Genomic DNA, 14,708 nt, shown 5'->3' with positions numbered 1-14,708 from the left:
ATCTAAAAACAAATCTTCCCTTCAGAAGTAACAGGGCACCTTACAAAGCAGAGCTGCTCAAATTGCTCAAGCTAGAAAGGGTCTAAAAGCAGTGCAGAATTATCCTGGATTAGAAAAGTGTATCATAAGGACTTATGTGGAATAAACTGAGAACACTGACTTGAGATTGTTTGATTTTTGCTTTAACAATTCTTCATTTTTATTCTCTAAGGCAACCTGGATAGAATAAGAAGGAAGACTTCTTTACAAAGATGTCCTCATTCATTTTAATTCCAGGCTCCATTTTATTAGAATATTAGGGGGTTGCCAGGAATGCCAGCAACTTCAGAGGCTGAGGTAGAAGAATTACAAGTTCAAGTCCAGCCTTAGAAACTTAGCAAGACCCTGTTTAAAATTTTACAAAATAAAAAGGGCTGGGGTATATAGCTCAGTGGTAGAACACTGGGTTCAATCCCCAGCAGTAGGAAAAAAAAAAAAAATTAGTGGGTAGAGTGGGGGTGGTAGATTTACCCTGAAACTAAGGAAGCTCCAGCTTTAGGGCCCCTAAATGTATACTTTCTCCCAAGACCCTATATCTAATATTGTATTTATATTTCCTAACTTTATTCTTAAAGTTGAACCTCTCCCTTGAATTGTATACTTTAGCACTCCCAAAACTTGGATCTGTCCCTTTAGGAAGGTATTATGAGACCTATGAAGACCAGTGAAAGATTGAAAATGTGTTCCTATTTTATAACACAATTCTGTCTCAATTCAAAAGAGAAGAGTTACAGAGGTTAAATCCTGGTTCAACTGATGTAACACAAATTCATCGTAAGTGTTGATAAAGAACATTTTCAAGTCCAGTCAATGATTGATCTACTAAATAGTACTAATAAAATATTAGTAGATCAAATTAATTTGGTAATTTCATGGGGTTATGGAGAGAAGCACAGACATGTACAAGAAGTCCCAGGGCTATAAGGGAGCTAAGGGAGAACAGCAGTACAGAAATAGTGACTAATGGCAAATTGTTCAACAGGTTCTAACTAAGGCATACTAATAAGTCAGAAATCCTCAATGTGGCTCAGCATGCAATTTGTTTATCCCTGAAAGAGTTAAGAGGTTCAGTGGATGCTGTGAGCCCTTTTGTATTCTACAATGGAACTGAATTCTCATTGTGATCATGTGCCTATGAATTAAAACACCCATTTGCAGGGAATATTAAGATGCTGACTTTCTGCCTGTCAATTATTTTCTCTCTCTGTTTCATCTGCCATCAAATTTCTCCCAGGCTAAGAAATACAAACCAAACCAAGAGCTTAACTGATGGATAGATATGTTCATATAATGCAAATTATCCTGGGAAAAAAATCTGACTTAGTATAATCCCAAAGTTCTCTATGGAATACTTCTTAGTCAAGCGCAGGGAAAAAAGAAATTTTTCACTAAGATATTCCTTAAAGGAGTGGCAAAAAAAGGGATTAAAAAGGTCTCACAAGTCATATGTTTTTAAAATATGGAGCAAATAAGGGAAAAACCAACAACTTTCTTTGGGAATGTTTAGGCAGTAAACATTCCTCCAAACTTTCCCCCAACCCTTCTCAGTTCCTGGGGATACATTATGCAAATTGCTTTACCACAGCACCAATCTCCTTTTTTCCTTAGGAACCCTTTGTGTCCCCACCCTGTTGCTGGCTGGCTGGGAGCACACCCTCCATCGCCTGCCGGCTGCCAGAGCCACACACATAATGTGGGCTTTGTTTATGTGTCCATAAATATTTCACAATTCAGAAGCAGTGCAGTTCCCAGCACGAACAGAAAGGAATAGTCCTAGGCAATTTCAGGGTCAGCAGCACACGACAAGGGCTCCCCCAAACAGAGATGGTCACACAAAGACAGAGGATTGAGGGGGTCATTCAGGGTGGGAACTATGTCAAGTGGATCAGCCAGTCTCTGAGGGAGATTTGCTGAGCTCACATTGCAGGTACAGGAAAAACTGAAGGGCTTTGTTGCTCAAGGAAAACCTCTTCTACCTGATCATTATGCCTTGGCATCTGCTTGCAAATGCATTAGGAGTGAGCTAAATCCCTTAGCTAGAGGAAAGTAGAAACCTGGCAGCATTACTGTCTTCCACCTTTTCTGTTAAAGAATTCCTGGGAGAAAATTCCTGCCTATTCACAGTGCCATTCTTGGCTGAAAGCTGCAATTGCAGGTCTATAGCCACCTAAAGAGGCCTACCTGTGAAGCAGCAAGAATATGTGCTTGGTAGGGCCTGATAATGGCCCCCAAGCTTGCAGAAATCCTAACATCCGTGCTACAAACAACTCACAAAGTCTACTGAAAGCACTCACATATTAGCAATTTTTGCTTTTTGTATACTACTCTATGTAAATTCCCTCATTCAACTGTGACCTCATACAAAACTAAAATCAGGTTTTTTTTTTTTCAATTTATACTAGTGACTTAAAAATTATAATCAATTGGTGCACTCAGAACAAACTACAAGAGAAAGAGCTACCTGTAGTCCTGATATCATTTTCTTTGCTTCCTCCATTTCTTTTTCTAAGTGTTCTTGTTGTTCCAACAGCTGTTCTTCCCATGAGGTCTCCAGATAGGTTCCAGGGCTCCCTGGCCGCCAGTCTCGGGATAATGGAGAGTCTATCTCCTCTACAAAATGAAAGGAAGGTGTATAGTTCATGTTGAAGGAAACTGATTTCCGGCAGAAAGCATTCACAGAGTAGTTTACAGGTTCAGGTCACCTGCCTTCTGAACCTGTCCTCAGAGACAAACTGAACTCTCCACCAGGTGGGGTTGTGAGGCATAAGGAACTGGCTGTTAACTCAGGTTACAGGCTCAGCGAAGCAGCACTCACTCTGTTTGGGAAAATGATGTCTTAAACTCTTTTTTTTTTTTTTTTTTTTTTTTTTTTTTTGCAGTGCTGGGGATTGAACCCAGGGCCTTGTGCTTGCAAGGCAAGCACTCTACCAACTGAGCTATATCCCCAGCCCTCTTAAACTCTTAAGAAGCAGTAGGACTGCCACCATCAGACTCTTAATTTTCTAGAACTGGCATTCCCAGAGCCTGATTTTGCCAGATACAAAGAAAGGAACTGTCAGATGTAATGAAAACAAAATTTGTTGGTTACCCTAAAGTTTTAGAAGGGAGACCATGATTCAATATTTCTTTGATTCTTTTGCATCATAACTGACCCCTTTCACATAAAACACTGAGTCACACAGGAAACAAACTAATAAAAGCATACTTCTAAAATTGTTTAATATCACTCCCTGGTTTTATTTCCCTACCCTTAAGGCTTCTTTGCTCTGGTTTCCTTGTCTATTTTATCTTAATTGTATGCACAGTAACTTAAAAATGCCTTATTGAATACAAAAGGGTAAAAACTCTTTGAGAAAATTTCTTTATTCATAAAAGGAGTATAATAATGCCTCTGGATTGTGGTAAAGATTAAAAGAAGTAACCTATGGGTGGGGGATGTAACTCAGTGGTAGAATACTTGCTTAGCATGCATAAGGCCCTGGATTCAATCCGCAGCACCATTAAAAAACACAATCAAAACAAAATCAGTTTATGCGCAGGGACTGGTGGTACCTGGCTTGGGGCAGGTACACAATAAATATTTTCCTCTTCCCTCTGTGAGGTTCCAAGAGTTTCTGACTCAGTAGCATGACTGACTTTTTGGCCCTAATCCCAGGGCTGAGGGGTAAGAGTATGGAAAAACTTAATTACAGTTTTTCTTCCAAAGGCTTCAGTTTCATTACAATACTTATGAGTAAATGAAATTCAATGTAATTTTGCTGTGCTTCGTCTTTGCTTTTCTTTATGTTTAGGTAAGAAAAAAGGAAGAGAAATGAGACTGACTATGGAGAAATCTAAACAAAGGGAAGTCTTTGTGGCCCTCTCTATAGCCCTGTGTCAAACCTAATGAAGACTTCCTCTCAGAGATGTGTGTTCTCAGACATCTTTGTTCATACTCTACATTCCTTGCCCTAATTTAAGTTAAGGAAGAACCAAAATTATTTGTAAAAAATAGGACTAATAAAAGTTATTTACCTAAGTAAGGCTTCTGACAGTCCCTAAAGTCCTTTCCTAATTAATAGGCAGTCAGATAAGGAAGGGCCTACCTACCTATGCTGCTGCAAGATTTTTGATGGCTAGAACATCAGAAAGGACTAAGAGGATAACTACATTAATTGGCTCTTGGGTATTACAGCCCTCCACAGCTGACCCCACATGCACAGACCATAGAGAGGGACAAGGCCAGGGAGCTTAGAGGTAGATAATCAGGACCTCCAAACTCTTCAAGCTCAGGGACTTTCCTTGAGCCAACCCAAGCAGGCAGACAGTACCTGTTCTGTTCTCTATTCCTTCAGAAGGAATAATCACAAAATCTGCCTTCTCCTCCGACTGGGTTATAATGGATTCACTCTTTGCACTGTGAATTGGACTGGGTGAAGTCAGGCTGTGATTGAAGAAAAAGGAAAAGAAGCAATTACTAGAGTTGTTCAGAAGCCAACTTTCAAAATTTATCCCAGAGACAAGTCTTAATCATCTTAACCACAGTGCCTAACACAGCACCTAACCCATAGTAAGAACTATTTGTTGGATGTTGTTGAAGAAATGAATATAATCCAGTCCTTGAAAGTCTTTTCCACAATAAGGCTGCCTTTAAGCATCATTGACTGAGAAGAAAATTATCAGAATAGGTAATCTAGCACTTAAATAACTCTAAGATTTATTTTGTTTTTTTTTTTTTTACCTCCCACTACCTCTACCATCACCATCCCCAAGCCTGTATTCTGAGACTAATGCCAGCATGTGTCTTAGTAGCTTTTGGAGCTAGGAAAAAATTCTATTTCCAATACACTGATCTCTCACACAAGCAATACCAGCAGAGAGCTCACAGATCAGCTCTAGGATGATCCCAAAAAAGACGGTTGGGGATAGGCTGGGATAGAAATTTCTGGAATGTATACAGTATATACAGGCTGAGCAGAGGAGCAGTGATTTATCAATAATTGAGCCAGAAAATAAGGGTAATATGTCAAAAGAAGAAAGATCCACAAAAGGTAGTAGAATAAGGGTTCACCTGATTTACTTCCATCAAAAACTTATTTATATATCTCTGCCTGCAGTATTTTCAAGTTGTCATAAGAAATCTCTCAACAATTCTTGAGTTCTGATATAACTACTAGCCTTGGAGAAAATGTTCAGATTTTCAGAGAATAGGGATTTTAAATCTCTGGAACCAAAACAAATAATAAGACCAAATGGAAATTTGGGGCTGATGCTTCTGCCTGAGATGAATAAAGGAGTCTGAAGAGTCATTTCTCCCTGCACTGCACCTTGAGAATATCAGCACTGTAACAATCTCAGGGGCTGTAGGGTTTGCAGGCCCAGCCCCCTCTTAGGAATTCCTTCCAAATTCATCACCCAGACAACAGTGAAAGTGTCGAGGATTCACTGACCCACTTAATGTGCCCCTGAAGTCTCCCAGGCTAATCTTCACAACAACGATCAGGAGTTAACATATCATCTTCCTAGAAACCCACAAAAAACAAGAGCCAACCACACTGAAGCAGCCAGAGACTTCAAAACCTCATGTAAAGCAGCCTAAAGACTAGTGTCTTTTCTCTTTAGTGTCTACAGTTGAAGAGCTTTGGTGGACAAGACCTCAATGAGTATTTTCTTGCTTCTTAGAACTACAGGAAAAAATTTATAGTTTTGTGCTATGTGAAATTAAAGAAAGCTGCTTAATCATATGTACAGATCTACAACACAAACAGGCAAAAGGGGTAAGGAGTGATGAGAAATGATGAGTGCTTTCTAGAACTCCTGTTCATCTTGCACCACCTATGCAATCTGACTTTCAGGCCAACGTGAATTAGCTGCTGGAAAAGCTCTCAACTAAGGCTGCTATGTCATTTATAAGAAGATTTATGACTGCTCAGGCCTCAGCATCTACCTCTTATAGAAATGGGAATCCAGGTGCAGAAAGAAGCCTACAACAGTTGCTCCTCTTTGAGGAATAAAGAAGCCTCACTTACTCAGCTGACAAGGTGCTATGGCTGACATGTTCACCGCCTGCATTTGGCTGGACCACAGGAGGTAGGTGCCAGACAAAGGGGGAGGGGGAGAATGTAGTGTGAACTTAGGATGCTGGAAAACTGCTTTCCTAAAAGCGCAGACGCATGCTCAGTTCCTCTCCTCCTCCTAAATTGAGTTGTTCCCCATATAAGGGCAGAAGGGGGCGGATGCCTGGATACCCAACCCCACTGGGGGCGTGGCAGACCAGCCAAAGGAAAACAACATTTCTTTTTCTTGAATTGATGCTGCCTGGGTGAGGCCACAGAGGTAAGACCAGGAAACTAGATGGCCAAGTCAAAAGAAGAAGGACCTGAGAGAGAAAAATCCTGAGGCACACACCACAGCAGGCGGGGTGCTGCCTCCCTAAGTATTTCATGGATAAAAGAAGTGCATTAAATCCCCTGCCTCAGGTCAAAGAAAAGTATTTTAATGCTAATTAATTCTAAGACTTAGGCCCCTCCCTGACTAGTTTAAAAGATCTATTTTATAAACAAACAAACAAAAAAATCCCCTACTTGCCATCATAATCCTCTCTGAAGTCAGAACAATGATCACAAATCAGGTCAGACTAATATTTTTTAATTCCCACAGGTCTAATATCTCCCCAATGTTAATTTATTAAACAAGAATCCCCCCTCCCAACAAAGATGATTTCAAATTGGACTCAAAAAAATTTAATGGATGATGGGTGATAAGGAAGAGTCCTGTCTCCTCCCGAAGAGCCTCCTTTAGAAGAGACTGAGAGTATAGGGCCAGTCCTTCCCCTATAGCTGGCTCCAGATGCCTGGAGCCACCGTATTTTACAGTTATAATCCCAGGCCAGCAGCCTGTCCTGCCCAATACAGCGCCACCACTAATCCTCGTCTGTGGCCAACAGCATCCTCCAGTTCTGGCCTTGCTCCCACCCAGGCCCCCACCTGCAGAGCCCAAGTGGCTTCAGCTCACCATTTGACTTGGGTCCCTCCCATGGTCCCCCTCCTGGCTCGGGCTTCAGCAAGCCTGCTCCTCTGCGTGAAGTGGAAGGCTGAGAGTCACAGCGCTCCCAAATTCGGGCATGTCTCCCCGCTCTGGGGCCCAAAGAACGACTCCGCGGACGAGCCAACCCGCGGAGAGGCTGGTCCCGATCGCCGGAGAAAGTAGAAAGGGCAGAGGCAGGCGTCTCGGCCCCAGAAACAGGGATGCTCCCGGGTGTGAAGCGCGCTGTCCCAGCAGCTCAGACTCTGCCGCAGCCCGGCCTCGGAGGAAGCCGCCTCCCCTCGTCGGCGGCCGGTCCCTGGCAGCTGCATCTTGGTCTCCGCGGCCGCGCGGCTCTGGGCATCCCCCGGGGCGGAGGCATCTCAACCCATCTCCGGCAGGGAGAGAGGCTCCCAGCGGCTCGGGCTGAGCGTCGAGTCCCTAGCCGCGAGCGTGCGGGCGACTCCGCACCGCACCGCCTCCCTGATCCCTCCCTCCTCACTCGCCTCCCTCCGGAACCTTCCCAGGCTGTCACAGGCGGCGAGGCAGCGCTGGGCTCCGACCCAAGCCGCTCTGGGCAGAGGTAGGGGTGCGGGCCCGGGCAGGGGCGGGGTCCGAGCAGAGGGGGACGGTTGGGAGCCCCAGGATAGGCGGGGGAAGGGCGACGGGTCGGGAGAATCACCAGGAGGGCTCGAGTGGTCCTGGTCCTAAGAAGCGCAGATCGGAAATCGCTGCCACTCCACTACGACCCCTCCCCTGTGGACCGGGTCTAACCCGCAGGTCTGACCCGCAGGGATCCCAGCCCGGCTTCCCACAAGAGGGGGAGGCTAGCGGGGTGGAGACTCAGGCTCTCCCCAGGAAACCCGTTGAACGCCCGTTTCCTCCCACCTTCCCATCCGCGTTTTATGTTTTCTTTCTCTCCCTCTCCCCACAACCCCCCACCAGACTAAGGATCATTTTGCTTGCATACAGTGAGAGGCTGGGTCGAGGTTTATGGAGCAACAGGCGGGCAGGGCTTCGCCTGGGGTTTCCCTTGGAGCAGCAAGGAAAGGGGATAAGACCTGAGGGGCTACCTTTCCTATCTTCTGAGCCACTTCCGTTCCGGAGGACCCACATCCCTGGGTCTCATGGCCTGTCTCCTAGCCCCTCCAGGGTAGCACCTGGGGCGGGGACAGAATGTGCCAGGGCCTGCTGGGTCCCTGGTAGCTGTGAGAAGCCCACTGCTTCCCTGGTCACTTCCTGAAGGAAAGGCAGTGTGTGGACTCTCAGAGAGCTGAGTGAGGGACTGGCAGTGAGGGACTGGCAGTAGAAGAAAATGGCAAAATCAGGAAGGAGAAGAAAACAAAGAGGAATAAATACAAACTATTCTCCTCCAACCCTTCTGCTAGAACAATGTCCTGAGCAGCCTCTTTTCCAGAGTGTCTCTCATTCTCACAGTCTCAGAGCTCCAGCCCCTCCTGCTTAGAGCAAGGAAGCAGGTGCTTTCAGGAGGAGATTCATTTCCTCATCTCTCTCTAACTCAAGCAGGCACTATCAGGCTCAGGAGAGTAAAAGGCCTATATACTGCAGGAAGCAATAGATCTCATTATACAAGGAAACATCTTTTGATTCTATACCAGGTGATAGTCCAAGCAGCAAGCAAAAAAGCAGTGGTTCAGACTGTCATTAAAAGCACACCTATTGCTCAGCGGTTATGGGTTTGCTTTGGGGGTAATGAAGATGTCTTCCAACCGGATAGAGGTGATGGCTGCACATTATAAATGTACTAAATTGTACACTTCAGAATGTTTAATGGTTGATGTACATGAATTTTATAAATAAAAAAGCACACCTCTTAAATGTAAAAAATATAAAGTTGATCACCAGTATATTAAAATGCTGGAAAGACTTCTATATGACCTCAATAAATTAGGAAATGGTCTGTCAAAATAGGATGGAATTTTATGAAAGAAAGACATAAGAGAAAGAAACAAATAGATACAAGAAATAATTAGGCTTAAATAGAATAGACCAGTGGGTTAGGGTAGGATAAAAGTCACTACAGCTTAAATATGATTCAGCAACAAAATGAAATTAGTAAATAAGCTAAAACAATATGAGGATGTGTTTGCAGGAGCATGATTTACATGAGTCAGGGAAGTCCTCTTTTTCTTTCACTACACTAGGCATTGGTTAGAGCAGTGTCCTGTTCTGGTCTCTGCACTTGGCTCTAAGGGAGCCTGAAACAGCCTCTCTGCTAGAATCACAAACATTCTTAGCCCATATACGTATTGATCTGCCACCATTCCCAGCCCTATAATTGAATATTGGAAATACTCTGAGGCTGTAGACAACTCGGCTGAATTTTCTTTCTTGCTATGAGCTTTATACAGCTTTCTCCAGCCATAACTTAAGAGTTATACTCAGGCTCCAAGACAGTGCAATGAAACTGGCTGTCAAAAACATTGGCAGCTGGTACACAAATGTCAGCACCACAAGACTGGGCTCTGACAGGTCCCAGGCATGCCCCCATGTGGTCATGGCTAAGCATTGGTACTGAGTTTCCCTGTGTGTAAAATTAACCAGCATCATTCACCTCCTGTCAATACAAAACCACATGCAATGCTAAGGGCTCTCTTGTTTTAAAGCCAAACATAAAGTGAGGATAGAAAAGAGGTTAGGTGCCTTAGTTGTTTGCTGTTTTACCACCTGAAGCTGAGAACCCTGAGAATACCCAAGAATTCAGCTTTCAGCTAAGACTGTAGTATAAAGAATCTGAGGCCACAATTACCTGGAGTAGCTGGACTCAGAGGGGGACCTTTGCTGCCCTTCATACTGCTGCACCAGTGCCCGCACGCTCCAGTATGGATTCTCAATCTCCTCATCCATGCTGCTGTTCCTAAGCCAGAGAGCAAAATCAAAAGGAGGAGGGTATCAGTCCTGCAATTCAGGACTCTACAAGTACTGATATTCTAACACTCTGTGAGTTCTAGAGCAAGAAGATGAATAAGGCAAAACCCTGCCTCTGGTAGGGAAGGCAGCAACACCACCCCCCCCCCCCCATAAAGGAATTTCACTAATTTCAGGGTTGTCCTCTCCCTCAGCAGATGCATAATCCCCAAAGGACTTTTTGCCATGACTCTTCAGGACAGCTTAGCCTTCCGGATATATACCAGAGTAGAGCCTCCCCAAGACGGACTAAAGCATTGTTCCTACATATTTCTCAGTGAACCAGAGGAAAAAACATATACATGTGGTTCCCTTACATTCTACTAACTGCAAATAAACATCTCAAAAGAAAAGAACTTCTCTCTTGGGGTGCATTCCCCAACCTCCACTCCTTGTTCTTTTCTGCAATGTGAAGCTATTTGGATGATACTTCCATCTCCTACACTGTACTAAGAGAAGAAATACCAGAGAGAGGTATCAGTTCCCATTCCCAGACTTCTACTCTTACCTCTGTCTGTATCTGAAGACATCCCGTCCAGATCGTGACATGTCATGGCACACATCAGCCAAAGCAGCAGCTGCTCCCTGGGCCACAGCAGTGGCACAATGTGGTTGGTGACTCTGTACAGGGACTCTGGAGTCCTGTCCTTGGCTCACCATCCTGCTAGAGCCAGGTTTGAAATGAGCTGCCAAGGCAAGGACCAGCCTCATGATGGACTTCAGGTTTCCTTCCACAATATCTGTAGGACCAAACAAACCAAAAGGTCCTAAGAGGAAAGCAGAGGCTGACGACTTGCATTAAAAAATGTCAGTGACACAGGCAAGAAAAGCAGTCGAGGTCTTGGTCTACACAAAGCCATGTTCAAAAAGCGAGACAGAAGGTTTAAAGGCAATAACAATGAAGTACAATAACATGTTTGGATAAGAGAAGTACAGGGGTCTTTGGGAGCTCAGAGTAGAGGCATCTTAGAGATGCAGGGATATAGTCTTAAAGGAAGTGAGTCCTCAGCTGAGACTTGATTAATGAATAGTGGTTGGTGAGATAAGAGGAGAAAAAGGAAAAGAGTAATCTAGGAAGAAGGAAGAGTAGGTTTAAAGGGCCTGCAAGTGAAAGAGCTATACTACCTGACATAGGAGCCACGAGGCACATGTTGCTACTGAGCACTTGAAATGTCACTACTCTGAATTGAAATGTGCTCTACGTATAGTACTTACTTAACACATACAAACAAAAAGAATGACAAATATCTCATTAGACTTAATACAAAAATAGAATGCAAAATATCTCAGTAATTTTTGTATTGATTTCAGGGTGACATGACAGTATTTTGGATATACTGAGTTAGACAAAATATAATAATCTCACCTACTTCTTTTTTATAATATGACTATTAGAAACTTTTAAGTTACCAGTGGAATTCATATTATATTTCTGTGGCTCAGCATTGTGGTGAAGGAACTGAGAGAAGTTCAGCATGGCCAGAGTACTGGGATCCAGAAGGAGAAGGGAAAGATGAGGCAGTGGTGGAGGAATAGAGGTTTGCCATACAGGACAGGGTAAGCCATAGGAAAGACGTTGGATTTTATTCTAAGAGCCTTCAAGGCAGAGGAGTAGCATAGGCATAAGCATTCGTAGATCATTCTGGCTGCAGTATGGAAAGCAGAAAGGGAGAGGGACAAAAATCAATGCAGCAGGACTAATTAAGAAACTGTTGTGCTTCTCCGTGTAAAATACAATGATGCCCTGAATGGCAGGGTTCCCTTAAAATAGCGACTTTACTGGGCCAGATCCCCAAGCCCACTCCACATGGGGACCAGGATCAAAGATATGGCTTTCTAAATTCTGCCCTAGAAAAATAGAGGCAAAAAATGATGTGATAGAACTGGTGAAAATTAACTGAAGGGAAAGGGTAAAATTCTATTTATTTAGCCTCTTAGCCTTTTAAATACACAAAGCTTAGGAAAGGATTATTTGATACTTCCTCTGATTGCTCTCAATGGTTCAGCATTTGTCCACCTGAATGACCCCTACACAAAGAATACCAATAATCCAACATGAAAGGAGGGCTCCCTTCTGACCCCGTTCTCACAAAACCCACAGGCAATAAGACCCAGAAATTAAAGCTACAACAGAACCAGATCCAGTCAATTCTAAAGAAACGGCAGAGGGTTAGGGAGCCTATGTTTTCTAAAGACGCCTCCATTGCTCCTTCTTTGCAGCCTGGCCAAACCCACCTGGGTCATGTCACTACAGAAGAGGGCATATACAGAGGCCACAGAGCCCCTTTCGTCTTACCTAGAATGTACTGATATAAAAAATGCTATAAAATATTTTCCTTCTAGAAAAGTATGTAGAAAAAGCATATATTATGATGATGTGAAATAATGCTTGGTCATAAATCCCAAGGAACTTGAAAAACATTATTTTCATTTTTGAAAACTTAAATGAGACATTCTAAAATTAATATCATAATTTTGTCATTTACTTTCTTACCATTAATTTTCCCACATACACCCAAACAGATCTGTATCCACCTAAAAAGAACAGAGAACTTCTATCTCCACCCATGTTTCCATTAGCACTCAGATTCTGATAATCACTCCATCCCAAGAGGATAACTTTCTTTATGGAAAAATGATATGAGGCCATTCTACAACCTTTGGCTAGCTAAGAATGTGGCTCAGTGGAAGAGCACTTGCCTGGCATGTATAAGATTCTTATCCCCAGGACCAGGAAAAAATAAAAATAAAAAAGAACCTGTAAATTATGGCATTTGCAGGCAAATGGATGAAACTGGAGAATATCATGCTAAGTGAGATAAGCCAATCTCAAAAAACCAAAGGACGAATGATCTCGCTGATAAGCGGATGATGACATATAATGGGGGGTGGGAGGGGTTAGTGTTAGGGTTAAGGTTAGGTTTAGGGTTAGGGTTAAGGAGGGGGGCAAGAATGGAGGAAGGAAGGACTGTATAGAGGGAAAAGAGGAGTGGGAGGGGTGGGGAGAAGGGAAAAAAATAACAGAATGAATTAAACACCATTACCCTATGTAAATTTATGATTACACAAATGGTATACCTTGACTCCATGTACAGAGAAACATGTATCCCATTTGTTTACAATAAAAAATAAATAAATAAATAAATAAATAAAAAGACCCTGGTGGCTACACAACCAAGGGTGGTGCTTCTAAGACTGGCAAGCACCAAAAAAGCTGAGTGTATCCATCCACCAAAAGCATGAAGGGACACTGACCTTTAGCTGATGTCTGGTGCATACGAATCTTTTTGGAGGCCACAAACTGTAGCACTTTCTCCACATTATTCTTCATCTCTTGTTGGCTACTGGGACTCAACTGTACCCCACTCAGCTTTTCTCCTGCTGTTAAAAGAGAAAAATATATGATGTTACAGGGGAGAAATATTATTAAAGTTACACCGCAGTCAGACACAAAGGAAGGGAATATTTGATGTGAAAAATAAAATTACCCAAAAAATACGAGTGAGTTAAGTTCTGGTGTTTGTAGTTTGGATAGGGAAGAAGAAAATGAAAGCCTTTTGGAGGACCTTCAAATTTTTAAATCTAAACCCATAGGGCCTATGAAATTAGTATATATACATTTATTCATTCAGAAAATATTCAGTAAGCACCTGCTGTGTGTCAAGCACTGTTCATGGCATTACAGAGAGCAGTGAACAAGGTAAAAGAAATCCCTTTTCACATGGAGTTTACATCTGTAGGGAAGGCAGATAACAAGTAAATGCTTAATATAATTTTAGGTAATGAACGATAAGTGCTATGAGGAAAAACACAGAAGCATGATCATGGCTTCTCTGATAATATATTCATGCAGAGACAGAATAAATGATGGTAAGACTTAAAAATATTAAGATGCTAAGATCTGAGGAGGAAGCATTCCAAACTAAGGCACCACAGATACAAACCCCAAGGTGGGAATGAGTTCAGCATATCTGAGGCACAGGAGCAAGACCAGTGTGGTTGGAGTGGAGTGAGCAAGGAGTCAAGACCTGAGAGAGGCCAGAGAGGTAGCAAAGCCAGGTGGTGTAGGGCTTTGTGTACCACAGTAAAGAGCCTAAATTTCATTCTATGTGCAATGAAAAGCCAACAAGAGTTTACTTCATTTCATTTATTTATGGGTATTTAATCCAGGGGCACTTTATCACTGAGCTATATCCCCAGAGCTTTTATTTTTTATTTTGAGACAGGGTCCCACTAAGTTGCTAAGGGCCTCACAAAGTTGTGAGGCTGGCCTCGAACTTGCAACCCTCCTGTCTTGGACTCCTGAGTCACTGGAATTATAGATGTGCACCACAGCACCTGGTAAAATCAATGGAGAGTTTAAAACAAAGGAGTGATGTCACCTGCTTTATGTTTTTTCAAATTTGAGTCTCTGTATATGGATTACGTGGAGAAGACAAAGGGAGATTAGTCAGAAAGATAATGAGAATAGTCAAGGCAGACAGAATGACGGTTTGGGTTAAAGAGGAAGAGAATGGTGAGAAGTCAGATACTGAATACAATATGAATATAAGGCAAACATTACATGTGAAGAAAAGAATTAAGGATGATTTCTAAGTGTTCTGCTTTAACGGCTGGATGAATGGCAATGTAATGTGCTATTTAGATGAAGAAACCTGGAAAATAAAAGGATCAGTGAGAGGAGAAAATCAAAACTCTGATTAAGACATGTGATGTTAGAGCTGTTAGACAGCCAAGTA

The 14,708-nt window shown here is 42.9% G+C and overlaps 1 protein-coding gene and 1 long non-coding RNA gene across 4 annotated transcripts in view; one reads left to right on the top strand and one right to left on the bottom strand.

The window, feature by feature from the left end:
* DIXDC1 (DIX domain containing 1) overlaps positions 1 to 14,708 on the bottom strand; it is an 83,112-nt gene that overhangs the window by 28,189 nt on the left and 40,215 nt on the right. For 2 of the 3 annotated variants that reach the window (XM_079101612.1, XM_079101611.1), the window contains 5 exons: positions 13,225 to 13,350; positions 10,478 to 10,709; positions 9,812 to 9,919; positions 4,350 to 4,462; positions 2,501 to 2,649 (listed from right to left, as the gene is read on the bottom strand). In XM_079101612.1, coding sequence (XP_078957738.1) covers positions 2,501 to 2,649; positions 4,350 to 4,462; positions 9,812 to 9,919; positions 10,478 to 10,709; positions 13,225 to 13,350 — 728 coding nt within the window. Of the gene's footprint in view, positions 1 to 2,500; positions 2,650 to 4,349; positions 4,463 to 7,032; positions 7,173 to 9,811; positions 9,920 to 10,477; positions 10,710 to 13,224; positions 13,351 to 14,708 lie in introns of those variants that run through there. The other variant, XM_079101613.1, reaches the window with a different exon arrangement.
* LOC306638363 overlaps positions 1 to 14,708 on the top strand; it is a 37,697-nt gene that overhangs the window by 1,501 nt on the left and 21,488 nt on the right. Inside the window, exon 2 of the long non-coding RNA XR_013757478.1 lies at positions 5,874 to 6,108. This is a non-coding gene — a long non-coding RNA (uncharacterized lncRNA). The remainder of the gene's footprint in view (positions 1 to 5,873; positions 6,109 to 14,708) is intronic.

The sequence above is a fragment of the Sciurus vulgaris genome, assembly GCF_902686455.1.
Source record: "Sciurus vulgaris genome assembly, chromosome: 11".
Lineage (NCBI taxonomy): Eukaryota > Metazoa > Chordata > Mammalia > Rodentia > Sciuridae > Sciurus > Sciurus vulgaris.
Note: the sequence above shows the minus strand (reverse complement) of the source record. Positions and strands in the feature narration are given on the sequence as shown.